The 19,137-nt window shown below is 49.1% G+C and overlaps 1 protein-coding gene across 2 annotated transcripts in view; it reads left to right on the forward strand.

The window, feature by feature from the left end:
* Positions 1-19,137, forward strand: part of lrp2a (low density lipoprotein receptor-related protein 2a) — a 268,484-nt gene that overhangs the window by 114,098 nt on the left and 135,249 nt on the right. For both annotated transcript variants that reach the window (XM_067987326.1, XM_067987327.1), the window contains exons 23-30: positions 3,491-3,610; positions 3,722-3,838; positions 4,092-4,469; positions 7,674-7,922; positions 14,804-15,015; positions 15,384-15,568; positions 18,071-18,299; positions 18,406-18,583. In XM_067987326.1, coding sequence (XP_067843427.1) covers positions 3,491-3,610; positions 3,722-3,838; positions 4,092-4,469; positions 7,674-7,922; positions 14,804-15,015; positions 15,384-15,568; positions 18,071-18,299; positions 18,406-18,583 — 1,668 coding nt within the window. The remainder of the gene's footprint in view (positions 1-3,490; positions 3,611-3,721; positions 3,839-4,091; positions 4,470-7,673; positions 7,923-14,803; positions 15,016-15,383; positions 15,569-18,070; positions 18,300-18,405; positions 18,584-19,137) is intronic.

Consider the following 19,137-nt stretch of genomic DNA (forward strand, 5'->3'; position numbering starts at 1 on the left):
GGCAACCAAAGGTATTAAGGGATATGGGCCAAAGGCAGGTATATGGAGTTAGATTGCAGATCAGCCATGATCTTATCAAATGGCGGAGCAGGCACGAGGGGCTGAATTGCCTACTCATGTTCCTATATTAACTATTATGCCTATTAATTCTAAAGTCTTACCAGGTGAGGGCATATTGATCTCTCAAAAAGTGTGTTCATTATCTGCACTTGAAAAATTAATAGGCTCTTCATATGGTCAAGGCTAGAGAAAGTAAAAACACTACTTAATATTATATAGATACTTTTTAAATATATGAACTTTACTTTTTGGAAACACCAGTCATACCGACGATTTAAAGTCGGAAATGTTTCCAAAAGTGGAATGACATCTAGAAATTGCAGTGTTGCATGGGTTGATATGTTTGTTTATTGCAGAAGGAAGTTACAAATATCCAGTGCTTGGTACCAATGTCAGAAATGGGTTGCTGAAACTAATGGAAAAACATTAATTAACTTGGCGGGGTTGGGGGAGGGGGGGTCGATTCATTTAAGCAGGCTATTTTGCAGTTTCCACATATTTATGGGGTATGCAGATCTATAGGTTTTAAGTCCGGCGCTGAGCTGGCACCAAGGAAACAAACCTGGCAGCACAGCAATACTTAAGTTTATTTATTGGTTGCTTCCACCATGCATTTAGCTGAGGAGAGTGGATGAATCGAATGTTCAGGAATACTTGGAGTTTGATTTTAAACCTACCTGCCCAGAAACCGGGTGAGTGGGCAGTTATTAAAGAGCAGGTTACTTATCTGCTCAGATCGCGATCATTTCCGATCGTTTGCAGGGTTTGCAGGCGGATCAGGTGCCCACCAAAAACAGGCGGGAACCTCATAAATATTTGCAAATCGGGGTCCTATTGTATCAATAGGTCCCCGATGCAATTTTAACCGTGGTGCTGAGAGGGGAAGTCGTCGTGGCATTCCTGCTAGGCACAAGCAGGTCTGCAGCTGTCCCTCCAAGGTGAAAAGCTTTTCTTTGTGAAACCAGGAAGAGCAGGAAACCCCTGCCCCAGACTCCGCCACCCCCTTCCCTCCCATGAGAACTTCCTGAAACCCACTTCCCACGAATTACCTGCTTGCTGGCTAGCCTTCCTTTGGTGCCAACTGGCCACCCAAATTTCTACTCCCACTCTTCGGCCAGCTTTTTTAAAATTCATTCATGGGATGTGGGCATCGCTGGCAAGGCCAGTATTTAATGCCCATCCCTAATTGCCCTTGAGAAGGTGGTGGTGAGCCTCCATCTTGAACCGCTGTAGTCTGTGTGGTGAAGGTTCTCCCGCAGCGCTGTTAGGTAGGGAGTTCCAGGATTTTGACCCAGCGACGATGAAGGAATGGTGATATATCTCCAAGTCGGAATGGTATGTGACTTGGAGGGGAACGTGCAGGTGGCGGTGTTCCCATGTGCCTGCTGCCCTTGTCCTTCTAGGTAGTAGAGGTCGCAAGTTTGGGAGGTGCTTTGGAAGAAGCCTTGGCGAGTTGCTGCAGTGTATCCTGTAGATGGTACACACTGCAACCACTGTGTGCCGGTGATGAATGGAGTGAATGTTTAGGGTGGTGCATGGGGTACCAATCAAACGGGCTGCTTTGTCCTGGTCAAGCTTCTTGAGTGTTGTTGGAGCTGCGCTCATCCAGGCAAGTGGAGAGTATTCTATCACACTACTGACTTGTGCCTTGTAGGTGGTGGAAAGGCTTTGGGGAGTCAGGAGGTGAGTCATTCGCCGCAGAATACCTAGCCTCTGACCTGCTCTTGTGGCCACATTTATTTATGTGGCTGGCCCAGTTGGTGACCCCCAGGATGTTGATGGGGGATTCGGCAATGGTAATGCCGTTGAATGTCAAAGGGAGGTGGTTAGACTCTTGTTGGAGATGGTCATTCCCCGGCACTTGTCTAGCGCGAATGTTACTTGCCACTTATCAGCCCAAGCCTGGATGTTGTCCAGGTCTTGCTGCATGCGGGCACGGACTGCTTCATTATCTGAGGGGTTGCGAATGGAACTGAACACTGCAATCGTCAGCGAACATCCCCATTTCTGACCTCATGATGGAGGGAAGGTTAATTGATGAAACAGCTGAAGATGGTTGGGCCAGGGACACTGCCCTGAGGAACCACTGCAGCAATGTCCTGGGCTGAGATGATTGGCCTCCAACAACCACTACCATCTTCCTTTGTGCTAGGTATGACTCCAGCCACTGGAGAGTTTTCCCCCTGATTCCCATTGACTTCAATTTTACTAGGGCTCCTTGATCCCACACTCAGTCAAATGCTGTCTTGATGTCAAGGGCAGTCACACTCACCTCACCTCACCTCTGGAATTCAGCTCTTTTGTCCATGTTTGGACTAAGGCTGTAATGAGGTCTGAAGCCGAGTGGCCCTGGCGGAACCCAAACTGAGCATCGGTGAGCAGGTTATTGGTGAGTAAGTGCAGCATGATAGCACTGTCGACGACACCTTCCATCACTTTGCTGATAATTGAGAGTAGACTGATGAGGCGATAATTGGCCAGATTGGATTTGACCTGCTTTTTGTGGCCAGGACATACCTGGGCAATTTTCCACATTGTCAGGTAGATGCCAGTGTTGTAGATGTACTGGAACAGTTTGGCTAGAGGCAAGGCTAATTCTGGAATACAAGCCTTCAGCACTACAGTTGGGATGTTGTCTGGTCCCATAGCCTTTGTTGTATCCAGTGCACTCAGCCGTTTCTTAATATCAAGTGAAGTGAATCGAATTGGCTGAAGACTGCTGCCACTATCCACCATTTCAGGCAGGCAACTGACCAGCAGCTTTCAGAAGAGGCTCAGTGTTTAAAATACTCCAAGCCTCAAACTTAGGCTTTGCACTTGCCACAAGACCCGCCTGCTCGAAACCCGCTGGGGGTTAAAATCGACCCCAACTGTTATTGCAGACTACGCATTTTATCCAGTGAGGGTCCTGGGGAAGCATAACACAAGGACACTTGCTGCAGTCAATAGCAGATGCATCCATTTTGGCTTCTTTTCCCTAGGGGTCAAGACCTTTATTACCTGCTTGTCAAGGTGGTAAATTGTGATAATTGTTGCTCTATTATGACTGGTTCAAAACCATTTGACAAATAGTGGCAGTACAGGGCTGTGGAGAGGGAACTTCAACACTCCCATATGTTGGTAACAACAACTTTCATTTATATTTCACCTTTAACGTAGTAAAATGTTCCAAGACGTTTCACAGGAGCGTTATCAAACAAAATTTGACACTGAGCCACATAAGGAGATGTTAGAACAGGTGACGAGGTAGGTTGTAAGGAGCTAACCAACTCGGGCATTAGCCTCCTTGTGTTTGGTGCTAGTTAAATAGGTGTGTAAAGTCGGTATGATCACCTACAAATCTGCAACAGTAGCTAAATAAAATGTTACTTTAAATACAAACTTAAGGCTTTTTTTTCGGTTTTCTCTTTTTATTTTCTTAAAAATAAAGATTTCACAAGTACCTGCCAGCCTGAACAATTCTTGTGCCCAGAACATCGATGCATTGACCCAGCTTACGTATGTGATGGTGATGAAGACTGCCTGGATGGATTGGATGAACAGGGCTGTGGTAAGTGTAGAAAAATGGTGATGGCCACAATCAGAGGCAGTTTATCTTAAATTTTTTGAAAAATATAACTTTATGCTTCAGATTCCTAAACTAGAATTAATTTCTTTACAGTGTATAACTGCACTTCCTATGAGTTTAGATGTGCGGGTGGAGGCCAGTGCATCAGCAATTTCTACCACTGTGATGGCGTTTTTGATTGCAGTGATCAATCTGATGAGGCAGGATGTCGTATGTATACCAATTTAGAGCTGAACAAATGTTGATTTTCAATGTAACTCTGTGCTTTGTTTCGGTTTGAAAATGTTCCTGGTGCTCCTGAAATTAGTTTCATTGGATTATGGCTACAAAGGGCAGGAACACCCCCTCCCCACCTCATTTACATTGCAATGCAGCGCCTGCATCAGTTGCATGCACCAACCTATGATGCAGTGCATGTCCATTTTCTTTCTCTGACCTCTGAATTTTGTTTTTCTTTTTGTAGCCACTCGACCACCAGGAATGTGCCACCAAAATGAATTCCAGTGTCAAGATGATGGTGCTTGTATACCATCAAATTGGGAATGTGATGGCCATGCAGACTGTACTGATGGATCAGATGAACATCTTAGCTGTTCACCAAAGAACTGTTCTGCCAGCTATTTCCAGTGTGATAATGGAAACTGTGTCTTCAGAGGCTGGCTGTGTGATGGTGATAATGACTGTAGGGACATGAGTGATGAAAGAGATTGCCCGACACAGCCATTTCAATGTCCCAGTAACCAGTGGCAGTGCCCAGGTCTCAGCATCTGTCTGAATTTGGATAAGGTTTGCGACCGTACTCCAGACTGCCCAAATGGTGCAGATGAATCTCCACTCTGCAGTAAGTAAATTCCTTTTAAGATTTCTCGTACTCCTAATGGACTCAGGACCCAGTAAAGTGTATATGTGAGAGAAAAATAAAATGTCTACAGTGAAGGATGGAGGAGAAGAGCAGATTCTTTGACTCTACAATTGATACTATTACTACTGTACTACAACAACTTGCATTTATATTGAGACTTTAATGTAGAAAACTGCCCAAAGATGCTTCACAGACACCTATTCAGAAAAAAACTGGTCACTGAGCCAAAGAAGGAGAGTGTAGGATTGGTGACCAAAATCTTGGTCAGGGTGGGTTGTAAGGAGGGTCTTAAAGGAGCAGAACAAGGTGGAGAGATTTGGGGAGGGAATTCCAGAGCATGGAGCTTAGGAGCTGAAGGCACAGCTGCCAGTGATGGGGTGAAGGGAAGGGGGGTTGTCCACAAGGACAGAGTTGGAGGATCAGAGAGATTTTGAAGGGGGAGGGGTTTGTGGCACTGGAGGAGGTTGCAGTATTATGGAAGGGCAAGACCATGAGGGGATTTAACTACAGGGATGACATTTTTTAACTCATGGCATTGCAGGACTGGGAGCCAATGTAGGTCAGTGATACCACTACTACACTTACATAATACATCCTGCAGATTGTATTTCGTTCTCTGCATCACTACCAAGTTTGTAACCTGGATGGAAAAGATATTTAAACATGAGATTCTTGAATTACTCATGAAACTGATGTTAGTAAATATATATTTTATGTATAATGCAAACCTTAGTTCATTGTCCTAGAGAATGCAACAGTTTAATTATTGCTTTGCAATTTTTAAAAAATCTGACATACTGAGAAGAGTTTTTAAATTAAAAAAACTTCTGACTATGTTTAAGTTTCTGGAGCAGAGGTCTGTTTCTGTATTGGGCAATCTACCTGTTGCACTGATCTCTACGGTTTGCTTTGAAATTCTGGCTCTTTGATTTGGCAGGAAGCCAGCAGAGTAGAATGAGGGTCTGCATTGTACCCAAGTTTAAACATTCCTGAAATTGATCGTTGCCATAAAACTTGAATACGTTCATAGTGAATGGTATTAGGAGGACTTTATAAAAAAAAACCTGAGCCTAAAATTAACTTCTGAATATCGGGATGAGCGTTTAATGTGTTTCTATGTCATTCTGCTTCACTATTTTAATAGAAGTGTTAGTCCCATTTATTTTGAATGGGGTCACCTGATGACTCTGTGGGTATATGCATGGTTTGACACAGCTATGCCAATCAGAAGCTCCAAATTTCAGTCCCTAATCTGTGTTATCATGGAGGGCTGCAGAGCACTATTTGCTTCAAAATCTGGGTTACGAGGAAAAAAAATTTACCACATCTCTCATGACTATCTTGCAACCTCCTGCAGCAACACATGGTGAGGTATTAGTAGAGTACCACAATTGGTAGGATACACTTTATTTCCAGAATAGCGACACAGTTCAATTGATCTTTCCCAATGACAAATCCTAAATTACAATATTGACCACTTAGAGCCATGCAGATTGGTTTTAATTACTGCTTTTGTAGTGTACCCCCTCACTTCAATTGACTTTGAGCTCATTATAAATCCTAGCTTTTATTGTTCTTGATGTATATAAACTGTAGAAATTTCTGATTACAACAATAGTTATTATTTATACTATGGAGTACTGTGTACAGTTTTGTTCTCCTTACTTAAGGAAGGATAAACTTGCCTTAGAGGGGGTGCAACAAAGGTTCACTAGATTGGTTCCTGGGATGTGTGGGTTGTCCTATGAGGAGAGGTTGAGTAGAATGGGCCAATATTCTCGAGTTTAGAAGAATGAGAGGTGATTCATTGAAACTTTTAAATTCTTAGAGGGCCTGACAGGATAGATGCTGAGAGGCTGTTTCCACTGGCTGGAGAGTCTAGAACTAGGAGTCATGGTCTCAAGATAAGGTGTTGGCCCTTTAGGACCGAGATGAGGCAAAATTTCTTCATTCAGAAGGTTGTGAATCTTTGGAATTCTCTACCCCAGAGGGCTGTGGATGCTCAAGACTGAGATTGATAGATTTTTGGACACTAAGGGAATCAAGGAATATGGGATAGGGCGGGAAAGTGGAGATGAGGTCGAAGATCAACCATGATCTTATTGTAAGGAGTCTTACAACACCAGGTTATAGTCCAACAGCTTTATTTGGAATCACAAGCTTTCGGAGCTTTCCTCCTTCGTCAGGTGACTCCTTCGTCACTCACCTGACTAAAACTGTTGGACTATAACCTGGTGTTGTAAGACTCCTTACATTTGTCCACCCCAGTCCATCACCGGCATCTCCACATCATGATCTTATTGAATGGCGGAGCAGGCTGGAGGGGCCGTATGGCCTACTCCTGTTCCAGTTTCTTATGTTCTTAAATCATGCTCTTGGGTTCAATATTTACAAGTCATGATGGTTTCTCAGTGTTGTACAGGTAATTTGTAAATAAGTACTCTGGGAATAAATTAAATATTTACATTTCATATTTTATGTTCTTGAAGTCATTGATTTTAAAATCAATTGCCTACTTTAATTTTACTGCCTCAGTTGACAGACATCAACATTTCTGAATTAATCTTCAGAGACTAGTTATTCAAACTTGCCCACTTTTCGTGCCTGTATCCTACAGTTGTAAATTCCACTAATGTCTCTGAATTTTAGAATATTAACAAACTAATTAGGCAATGATGACTAATAGTGGAAATCGCTGTGATCTCTGAGCTGCACTGTCTGGATTGCATTTTTAGACCAAAGGCACAGCTAAATATGAAAGATACAAACCAGCCTGTATGCAGAAGGAATTACTTGAATTTACTAGTTTAAGAGGCTGTATTGTCTCCTGAGGCAGAAGTTCCATTGTATCATTCTAGGAGTATCCAATGTGACAGACATCAACTCTCAAAAGAAAATTCTAAGATTTACTCTGTACTACATGCTCATCTCCACCTTACGAGTTCTCAAATTGGTCCTGCGGCGTTTAAGTCTTGCAAGATGCATCTGGAAGATGATCCTATCCCTTTAATTAGCCAAAAAAGGAAAAATTAACTTTGCGAGGTTATTTGTTTTGCATGAAGGACATACTAAACATTTGATTGCAATATTATGTAGAAATGTGGAGCCTGTTTTTTTAAAAAATAAAGGTTTAAAGGCATTGTCCTAAAAGTATTCTATGCTTTTGTTTATGACAAAAACTAGATACAGAGAGCTGCAATGAAAACGATGCAGGTTGCACACATGGATGTATTCAGGGGCCCTTTGGTGCACAATGCACATGCCCAAGTGGCTATCAGCTTACAAATGATTCCAAGACCTGTGAAGATATTGATGAATGTAATCCACCAGGCATTTGTAGCCAGATATGTTACAATGAAAGAGGTTCTTTCAGGTGCACCTGTGATGAAGGTTATACTTTAGAAGCTGATGAGAGGACCTGCAAAGCTTCAGGTAAAGCTTGTTGTATTTTCCTGTGTTCTACTGGAATGCATTTTATCAGACCAAATTGCAGTATTGTAACACAAATATACTAGGGGCTAAATTTTAACCCCACAAGCGGGTGGGTTCAGGTTGAGTGGGAAGGTAAAAATTGTAAAAAAAAAAACCTAAAACCTGACCCCAACTCGTGCACTTCCGGTTTTAATGGAGGCAGGTTGAGGGGCGGGTGATCAACCTGCTCTCAGGAGGTGGGTCGGTCAGTGAAATCTTTTAAGGAGGCAGTGGGCCTCCATTTTAATATGTTTTGTATTTTTAACTCCCGGGGTCCAAGATTCCTGGGCCTTCTGCTCATGCCTCGTAAGAGGAGGCTCAGCAGGTAAGTTCTTTTATTGCACTGCTTGTGGGCCAGGAGGGATAGGAGTGTTTCTGCCAGGCCCAACAAGCCTACCTGCCGCAATCCCACACACGCGATCGGCTGACCCCCCCCTCGTGTCCGAGCCCCCCCCCCCTCGTGTCCGACCCCCCCCCCCCCTCGTGTCCGACCCCCCCCCCCCCACGATGTCCGAACCCCCCCCCACCACGAAGTCCGACCGACCCCCCCCCCCCCACGAAGTCCGACCGACCCCCCCCCCCCCCACCACGAAGTCCGACCAACCCCCCCCCCCCACCACGAAGTCCGACCGACCCCCCCCCAACCACGAAGTCCGACCGACCCCCCCCCCAACCACGAAGTCCGACCGACCCCCCCCCCCACCACGGAGTCTGACCGACCCCCCCCCCACCACGAAGTCCCCCCCCCCACGAAGTCCGACCCCCCCCCCACGAAGTCCGACCCCCCCCCCCACGAAGTCCGACCCCCCCCCCCACGAAGTCCGACCCCCCCCCCCACGAAGTCCGACCCCCCCCCCCCACGAAGTCCGACCCCCCCCCCACGAAGTCCGACCCCCCCCCGCCACGATGTCCGAACCCCCCCCCACCACGAAGTCCGACCGACCCCCCCCCCCCCACGAAGTCCGACCGACCCCCCCCCCCCCCACCACGAAGTCCGACCAACCCCCCCCCCCACCACGAAGTCCGACCGACCCCCCCCCAACCACGAAGTCCGACCGACCCCCCCCCCAACCACGAAGTCCGACCGACCCCCCCCCCCACCACGGAGTCTGACCGACCCCCCCCCCACCACGAAGTCCCCCCCCCCACGAAGTCCGACCCCCCCCCCACGAAGTCCGACCCCCCCCCCACGAAGTCCGACCCCCCCCCCACGAAGTCCGACCCCCCCCCCACGAAGTCCGACCCCCCCCCCCCACGAAGTCCGACCCCCCCCCCACGAAGTCCGACCCCCCCCCCGCCACGAAGTCCGACCCCCCCCCCACGAAGTCCGACCCCCCCCCCACGAAGTCCGACCCCCCCCCCACGAAGTCCGACCCCCCCCCCCACGAAGTCCGACCCCCCCCCCACGAAGTCCGACCCCCCCCCCCACGAAGTCCGACCCCCCCCCCACGAAGTCCGACCCCCCCCCCACGAAGTCCGACCCCCCCCCCACGAAGTCCGACCCCCCCCCCCACGAAGTCCGACCCCCCCCCCCACGAAGTCCGACCCCCCCCCCACGAAGTCCGACCCCCCCCCCACGAAGTCCGACCCCCCCCCCACGAAGTCCGACCCCCCCCCCACGAAGTCCGACCCCCCCCCCACGAAGTCCGACCCCCCCCCCACGAAGTCCGACCCCCCCCCCACGAAGTCCGACCCCCCCCCCACGAAGTCCGACCCCCCCCCCACGAAGTCCGACCCCCCCCCCACGAAGTCCGACCCCCCCCCCACGAAGTCCGACCCCCCCCCCACGAAGTCCGACCCCCCCCCCACGAAGTCCGACCCCCCCCCCACGAAGTCCGACCCCCCCCCCACGAAGTCCGACCCCCCCCCCCACGAAGTCCGACCCCCCCCCCACGAAGTCCGACCCCCCCCCCACGAAGTCCGACCCCCCCCCCCACGAAGTCCGACCCCCCCCCCCCCACGAAGTCCGACCCCCCCCCCACCCCAACCACGAAGTCCGACCGACCCCCCCCCCCCACCACGAAGTCCGACCGACCCCCCCCCCCCACCACGAAGTCCGACCGACCCCCCCCCCCCACCACGAAGTCCGACCGACCCCCCCCCCCCACCACGAAGTCCGACCGACCCCCCCCCCCCACCACGAAGTCCGACCGACCCCCCCCCCCACCACGAAGTCCGACCGACCCCCCCCCCACCACGAAGTCCGACCGACCCCCCCCCCCACCACGAAGTCCGACCGACCCCCCCCCCCCCACGAAGTCCGACCCCCCCCCCCCACCACGAAGTCCGACCGATCCCCCCCCCCAACCACGAAGTCCGACCGACCCCCCCCCCACCACCACGAAGTCCGACCGACCCCCCCCCCCCACCACCACGAAGTCCGACCGACCCCCCCCCCCACCACCACGAAGTCCGACCGACCCCCCCCCCCCCCCACGAAGTCCGACCCCCCCCCCACGAAGTCCGACCCCCCCCCCCACCACGAAGTCCGACCGATCCCCCCCCCCCAACCACGAAGTCCGACCGACCCCCCCCCCCCCACCACCACGAAGTCCGACCGACCCCCCCCCCCCACCACCACGAAGTCCGACCGACCCCCCCCCCACCACCACGAAGTCCGACCGACCCCCCCCCCACGAAGTCCGACCCCCCCCCCACGAAGTCCGACCCCCCCCCCACGAAGTCCGACCCCCCCCCACGAAGTCCGACCCCCCCCCACGAAGTCCGACCCCCCCCCCACGAAGTCCGACCCCCCCCCCACGAAGTCCGACCCCCCCCCCACGAAGTCCGACCCCCCCCCCACGAAGTCCGACCCCCCCCCCACGAAGTCCGACCCCCCCCCCACGAAGTCCGACCCCCCCCCCCACGAAGTCCGACCCCCCCCCCCCACGAAGTCCGACCCCCCCCCCACCCCAACCACGAAGTCCGACCCCCCCCCCCCACCACGAAGTCCGACCGATCCCCCCCCCCAACCACGAAGTCCGACCGACCCCCCCCCCCCCCACCACCACGAAGTCCGACCGACCCCCCCCCCCCCACCACCACGAAGTCCGACCGACCCCCCCCCCCACCACCACGAAGTCCGACCGACCCCCCCCCCCCACGAAGTCCGACCCCCCCCCCCACGAAGTCCGACCCCCCCCCCCACCACGAAGTCCGACCGATCCCTCCCCCCCCAACCACGAAGTCCGACCGACCCCCCCCCCCCCACCACCACGAAGTCCGACCGACCCCCCCCCCCCCACCACCACGAAGTCCGACCGACCCCCCCCCCACCACCACGAAGTCCGACCCCCCCCCCCACGAAGTCCGACCCCCCCCCCACGAAGTCCGACCCCCCCCCCCACCACGAAGTCCGACCGATCCCCCCCCCCAACCACGAAGTCCGACCGACCCCCCCCCCACCACCACGAAGTCCGACCGACCCCCCCCCCACCACCACGAAGTCCGACCGACCCCCCCCCCCCCCACGAAGTCCGACCCCCCCCCCCCACGAAGTCCGACCCCCCCCCCACGAAGTCCGACCCCCCCCCCACGAAGTCCGACCCCCCCCCCCACGAAGTCCGACCCCCCCCCCCACGAAGTCCGACCCCCCCCCCCCACGAAGTCCGACCCCCCCCCCCCCCCACGAAGTCCGACCCCCCCCCCCCACGAAGTCCGACCCCCCCCCCCACGAAGTCCGACCCCCCCCCCCACGAAGTCCGACCCCCCCCCCACGAAGTCCGCCCCCCCCCACGAAGTCCGCCCCCCCCCACGAAGTCCGCCCCCCCCCCCACGAAGTCCGACCCCCCCCCCCACGAAGTCCGACCCCCCCCCCACGAAGTCCGCCCCCCCCCACGAAGTCCGCCCCCCCCCCACGAGGTCCGACCCCACCCCCCACGAGGTCCGACCCCCCCCCCACGAGGTCCGACCCCCCCCCCCCACGAGGTCCGACCCCCCCCCCCCACGAAGTCCGACCCCCCCCCCCCACGAAGTCCGACCCCCCCCCCCACGAAGTCCGACCCCCCCCCCCCCACGAAGTCCGACCCCCCCCCCCCCACGAAGTCCGACCCCCCCCCCCCACGAAGTCCGACCCCCCCCCCCACGAAGTCTGACCCCCCCCCCACGAAGTCTGACCCCCCCCCCACGAAGTCTGACCCCCCCCCCCACGAAGTCCGACCCCCCCCCCACGAAGTCCGACCCCCCCCCCCACGAAGTCCGACCCCCCCCCCCCACGAAGTCCGAACCCCCCCCCACGAAGTCCGACCCCCCCCCCACGAAGTCCGACCCCCCCCCCCACGAAGTCCGACCCCCCCCCCCCCACGAAGTAGACCCCCCCCCACGAAGTCCGACCCCCCCCCCCCACGAAGTCCGACCCCCCCCCCCCCCCCACGAAGTCCGACCCCCCCCCCCCACCACGAAGTCCGACCCCCCCCCCCACCACGAAGTCCGACCCCCCCCCCCACCACGAAGTCCGACCCCCCCCCCACCACGAAGTCCGACCCCCCCCCCACCACGAAGTCCGACCCCCCCCCCCACCACGAAGTCCGACCCCCCCCCACCACGAAGTCCGACCCCCCCCCCCCACCACGAAGTCCGACCCCCCCCCCACCACGAAGTCCGACCCCCCCCCCCACCATGAAGTCCGACCCCCCCCCCCACCACGAAGTCCGACCCCCCCCCCCCCACCACGAAGTCCGACCCCCCCCCCCCACCACGAAGTCCGACCCCCCCCCCCACCACGAAGTCCGACCCCCCCCCCCACCACGAAGTCCGACCCCCCCCCCACCACGAAGTCCGACCCCCCCCCCACCACGAAGTCCGACCCCCCCCCCACCACGAAGTCCGACCCCCCCCACCACGAATAAACCTGTGGATTTCTACATAGTAGCGATTATTAGTGAATTCCTGAGGTAGTGCTTCTGCAATTTAAATTAAGTTGTTCAAATGCAAGACTCTGTCAAAGATTAGTGCCCATTTGCCAACCAAGCAGTATCTATTAATCTGTTAAGGACAATGTGATTCTTCCTTTTTATTGAGGCCGCTACTGACCTGACAAAAAAAATGTCTTTAGTGGGGACATAATTTTGTAGTTTACCTTTTCAGCATTATCTCTTTCTAGACAATCAATCCTCTAAGCTAAAGGAAGCCAGGAATCCACATTCAATTTCACAAAATTTATATTCGCTTTATATTTGGTTTCTAATTTCAAACTATCTAATTTTTTTTCCTTTCAATTTACTCCGGTGGAGGGAATAGCACCTTGCTCTAGTCTGCTATGTGGCCAATCTTTCTCCCTACTTGCATACATCAGTATCTATGGTAGGAAGAAGTATAATTAACTCGGGAATGGAAGAGTTAGCACTTGATCTAGATTCATCAAGGTTGTAAACTGGCTCAACAAGACTTGGGCCCAGAAAATCTGTGGGTGGAACATTTTTGTGTAAGTATCAAGATGTACCAGCTCCAGACCTCTGCCACTGACCCTGCCATAGTTCATTGGGTCAGGGAGAAGTCCCTTCATTTACTTGGTATTGGTGGGCATCAGCCACTTAGGGCACATCCAGAGTTCTCGCTATTTTTTCGAAGCTGGAATTGGCAGGTGGGCAGGCAGAGGGCAAGTTATGGTAGGAATGCCCCAGAACAGTTGCAGATTTTCAGACCCTTGATTTTTATTTCTTTGAATGGGGAGTTTAGCTCACTCAAAGCATGAGTGCTGGTGTAAACCAGACCCGCCTTACGTGTTAGTTTCATGCTGGTACTGATGCACAAATATGCTAAGTATGCCCAGTTTAACTGGAGCAATGCCACTAATCCACACTCAGCATTTACATGTACTGAGCCTGGATTATAGCTGTGGGTTTTGGTATAATTGAGATATTAAATTCTGACTGGACATAATTGGATGGCTCAAATCTAGGCTCAATTATGATGGCCTGGAACCATTTCAGATCAAACAAAATGTTGTAATGCGGCAATAGCCAGTTGACATCTTGAGAACCAGATGCAGCTCTTCTGTTGCTTGGGGGTGGCTCTTTGTACATGCTGTGAGAGGTGTGGAATGATATCGGAATCGGCATGATTCCTTCCATTCTAGGTTACTTAAACAGTGCGTTTTTGCATTGCAACTAATAAAACTAGTTGATGTTGGCCTGGATGTCAAGCAATGGGGTTTGCTGCATACACCCTAATCCTGAGAAGTGGATCAGCCCAGAGCCAGTGGAGGGGGTGGATGGGTAGATGTATCATTAATGTCACAAGCATAGGCCTCTGGCATGTTGGGGTCTGCGGCAAAGAGGAGGATGCTGTTGCCTGGACTGGAATCAACATTCAGGGTTTGTGGAGCAGGGAATTGGAACCAATTGGCAGTGAGGGAGATAGAGAGGGGGTGGGGAAGAGTGCAATTCAGATTTCAGACAAGTGATTGACAGAGAAATATGTCAAGAGTTATATTGGTGAGTTTGGTTTTAGGTTTCTTGCATGGTATGCTTGTACTGGTTGTGGTTGCAGTGGAGTGCTAGTGGGCATACGAGTGTACTGTGTTGGAAATGTGCAGTTTTTTTGGTGGGTATAATTTCTTTTTCTGGCTCCTGAACTTAAACCAGTTGACCAACCCTGCTGTAATACATTATGTGCAATGTATTTTAACATCATTATTTGCCATCTTGTCGTCTTTCGCTAACCACAGTTTGGAGAGTAGTCCGCACAGTGGTTCTGTGAAGTGAGGCTACTTGGCTAGCAGCCTGTAGTACAGTTCAATTTGCTATTCCTCAAGCTGTGATGTTATTAATGCGACTCGTAGTTTTCAGTGAGCTCTTACTGCATTGTCACTGCAGTTGATATTTTATTGATTTTCTATCTAGATTCAACGAATGTTCAATTAATGGTGGCAAGTCGAGGTCAACTAGTTTCCGACAACATTAGTGCTCGGCCACATGTCATTCAGAGTGTGATCCGAGATGGGAGGAATATTGCTGCAGTTGATTTTGATTCTGAAACTGGTCGAATTTACTGGTCGGATGTAGCTCAGGACAAAGTTTGGAGTGCTTTTCAAAATGGAACAGACCGAAAAATTGTACGTATGTTTCTTTGTTTTCTAGTAGATAAAAGCAATTGCATGGAATAGAGTTTCATGTTGTATATGTAGTTCATAATGCAGACCAATGTGGAACCATGGATGTAAGACTGGGAAGAAGATATGTTCTGTGTTAGCTGTTTGCAAAGATTTGGACAGATGATCTAATTAGAACATGTTGATCTATAGTCCGATCTTTTGCTAAAATTCATAAATATTCATGGATATGTGATATTCCTTCTCTAGCTTTGGAATGTTAAAACTGAAGTATATCTTCAGTACTAAAAGCATATAATGTCAGAGATTACTTTTTTTTTAGGATATACTATTCTGCATTATCACTGATGCTCCAATCTCTTTGCCGACAGATATTTGATAGTGGAGTGACTGTCACAGAAAACATAGCTGTGGACTGGGTAGGCCGCAATCTGTACTGGGCAGACTACATTCTTCAAACAATTGAGGTTTCAAAGCTGGATGGCAGCCACAGAACTGTGCTACTCAGTGATAATATAACAAATCCCAGAGGATTGGTGTTGGATCCCAGAAATGAGTAAGACAAAATAAAAAAGACTGAGTAATGCATTTGTTTATGTGCCTGTATGTTAGAGAGGAAGGGCTATATGAGAAATAGAGCATTAATATATATGGGTATTTTGTAATGAAAACTCAAATTAAGGAGAGCATTCAGGTACCAAATCACCCCATACGTTCAACAGTGTTTAGTTAACAGGAAGATGTGGATAAAGGAAATGTTTGGTGATGTTCTAGTAAAGGCTGCAGTTACATACACCACTGGTTGGAGGTCAGTAGCTGTAGTATGAAGAGCAGCTGGCAAAAACTGCAGTTATACTTTGGGTTGTGACTTGCACTTTACCATCTTTGCTTACATACATGTGCGGAGTGCCATTCACCTGGCGGCTATTTTATAATGTTAAGTGTGGGTGGCAATGTCTGTTTTCTCATAGTATAAATAGATTCATATATTGAAGTGGTCAGGTTATCCAGTAGTCTGCCTGAGCACTTTTCAAACCTGGCTTCATACTGGACTGTGATTGTACTGCATCCCGTATGAAGCACAACTAGAGTGGGACAGGCTTCAGGAGGGAGTCACGCACCACTTGACTTTGGTGTGTTCAGGAGTCAGGAGCCAACCACTAATTTTGTGTCAGTGGCATCTGAAACTAGTTCTCATTAATGTGAATTTTACAATATAACATTGCTGACTGTGAAAAACTGGATACACCAGCAGTGGTTGAATTTCACTAAAATTACAATTTAGATGGATAAAAATGAGGATTGTTTAAGTATGGAAAATTATTTAGTGCATTTTTGAAATGGACATTGATTCATTCTGAAATTGAACTGACTGTAAAACAGAAAGTTGTTTCCACAGTTTAATTTCCTCTGTACATCAACTGAATTATTTTGGTTAGTGTCAATGTGGCAGTTATTTTGAATTTAAACAGATAAGATTAAAATTGCTTTTCTTTAAACAGTCTTTAAAATCAGTGATAAATGAATAGGATTTAGGGCATGATGGTAATAATTATGGTAGGAGTATGTGTACTTCGGGTGGTTTTAGTGCTTTGTTTTACCTTACGCCAAAATAATCACCAGTACGGTGAGCCCGTCCCCCATCATATTCACATCTTGTACCTCTTGTTCATAGTTGTATAAATGGAAACTCCTGTAATTGTTGTAACCAGTAGGGGAGTACTATAAGGCACTGAGGTAACTATACATCCTGATGGAGAGATTATTTGGTATCTCTAGTACATAATTAGTGTTCTGAATCATAAAATGCTATTATAAAACCTTAACAGCAGAGTGAATCATTCAATATTAATCAACCCGGCTGATTGTTTAAAAACTTCAAACAACTTGTATTTAGTAACATAGTACATTGATGCATCTGTTGACATAAGACAATTATTTAATACAATATTAATCAAAAAAAATCAGCATTATAAATACTAAACAGATGTGTTTATTCTGAATTGTAAGTAGATGGAAAAAGTAATGGGGGTAATTTTCAACTTGCCACCGGAGTGTAAAACCAGTGTTAAGGGTCGGGCACCCGCTATTGAAACCACCTGACTTCCCTTTCTATTGATTTCATTGGAAAGAAAAATAGGGCAGTTTCCATAACGGTTGCTTGACCCACACCACCATTTTTACTCTCCTATGTTAGTTTCAGAAAATGTTTAACTGACCCGTATGTGGCATTTGATGCACCGAGGCACTTTTTCATTTAGTTCATAATTGAAATATTGCATTGTACCTGAATACAACTTAATTCAGAAATATACCAGATTAAACCATTCCCCAATCATCATTATTATTTTTAAACACTCAGCTGCTAACTATGTGATCAGTCTGAATTTTACCTGGAGAAGGCAACACATTTTAGAAATCTAATAATTTTTTACTTAAGATGAAGTTCTAAATATTTCAGTATCTGTTTTGATTCACTTGTCGACAAATTAGTTAAGTAGGCTCTGATATAAAAATGTCCAAAACATTTTTTGATGTTTTTAAATCTGGAAATTATAGAAATATTGATTTAACCCTAAAGGAGTTTATCATTTATTGTGTTATACAGGGATTTACAGTACAGTGCACAATTAGTGTATTCAAACATCAATGCTACAATAATATATTGTAAATCAAAGGGTACATTTTAAAAACCTTAGCCCGTGTGAATCATTCACTATTAATAAGTACTGCTGTTGGCATTAGGTTCCCTTTAAAGGCTTCATATAATCTGTATTTAATACGCAGAACTGTATTCCACTCCATCAAGCAATCTGAAACCATAGTCTGCCAACACTCTCTTATAGCATTCAGTGCCTGTTCTTAGAAAGTGGAAAGCATCCACTTTCAATCAATTTTACTGTTTAGAAGATCTACATCGGGAATTTCCTCAGGGCTTCTTCTGCTCTGCCGCCGTAACTTTGGTTGAAGTTTGGTAAAAAGCCTATTTGCACCTGTGCACGGAATAAATCTGTCTTTGATTTTAAACTGGTTCTATAAATTTGACTTTACTTTGTAGTACTCATCTAATGTTCTGGACAGACTGGGGAAGGAACCCACGAATTGAAAAGGCCAGTATGGATGGCACGTTGCGAACTGTCCTAATAAGTAACAAGATCTTCTGGCCCAATGGTTTAAGTATTGATTATCCAACTAAACTGCTTTACTTTGCTGATGCGTATTTGGATTATATTGAATACTGTGACTACAATGGAAACAACAGGAGACAAGTTTTGGCAAGTGATTTGGTAAGTAAATCAAGTACCATTTGCCTGTTACTTAGAAAATAGCTGTTCATCTATAAAATGTATATGTTTTATATAAAGTACTCATTAATTACAAATTATGTTGTAGGTCCTGCGACACCCACATGCCATAACCATTTTTGAGGATTTTGTGTATTGGACTGATCGCCAATCTAACCGTGTTATTAGAGTAAATAAGTGGCATGGAAAGAATCAGACTGTGATGATCAGTAATATAATTCAGCCACTAGGAATTGCTGCTGTTCATTCTGTAAGGCAACCACCTGGTAGGTCAAAAATTATATGAATACTTGTCTAATCAAGGGTCTATGAAATTGTGAATGACATGATCTTTGTAATGTCATATCATGGAATTTAGTGATTTTTTTACACTTAACATGTATCTGTCCAGGTGAACAGATTCAAAATACAGCTGCCCCCATATAAACGACATCTGCTTACAATTTCTACTAATAAAAAAAATGTAAATACTTTCTCTCTGGCAACTCCCAACTCCACTGTAACAAAGGTTCATTAGATTGATTCCTGGGATATGAGAGTTGTCCTGTGAGGAGAGATTGAGTAGAATGGGCTTATATTTTCTGGAGCTTAGAAGAACAAGAGGCGATCTCATTGAAATGTGAGATCTTAGGGGGCTTGACCAGGTCAGATGCTGAGAGTCTAGAACTAGGGGTCATAGTCTCAAGATAAAGGGTCGGCCATTTAGGCCCGAGATGAGGAAAAATTTCTTCACTCAGAGGGTTGTGAATCTTTGGAATTCTTTACCCCAGAAGGCTGTGGAAGCTCAGTTATGACTATATTCAAGATTGAGATCGATAGA

This window comes from Heptranchias perlo, chromosome 7 (genome assembly GCF_035084215.1).
Source record: "Heptranchias perlo isolate sHepPer1 chromosome 7, sHepPer1.hap1, whole genome shotgun sequence".
In the NCBI taxonomy this organism is placed as follows: Eukaryota; Metazoa; Chordata; class Chondrichthyes; order Hexanchiformes; family Hexanchidae; genus Heptranchias; species Heptranchias perlo.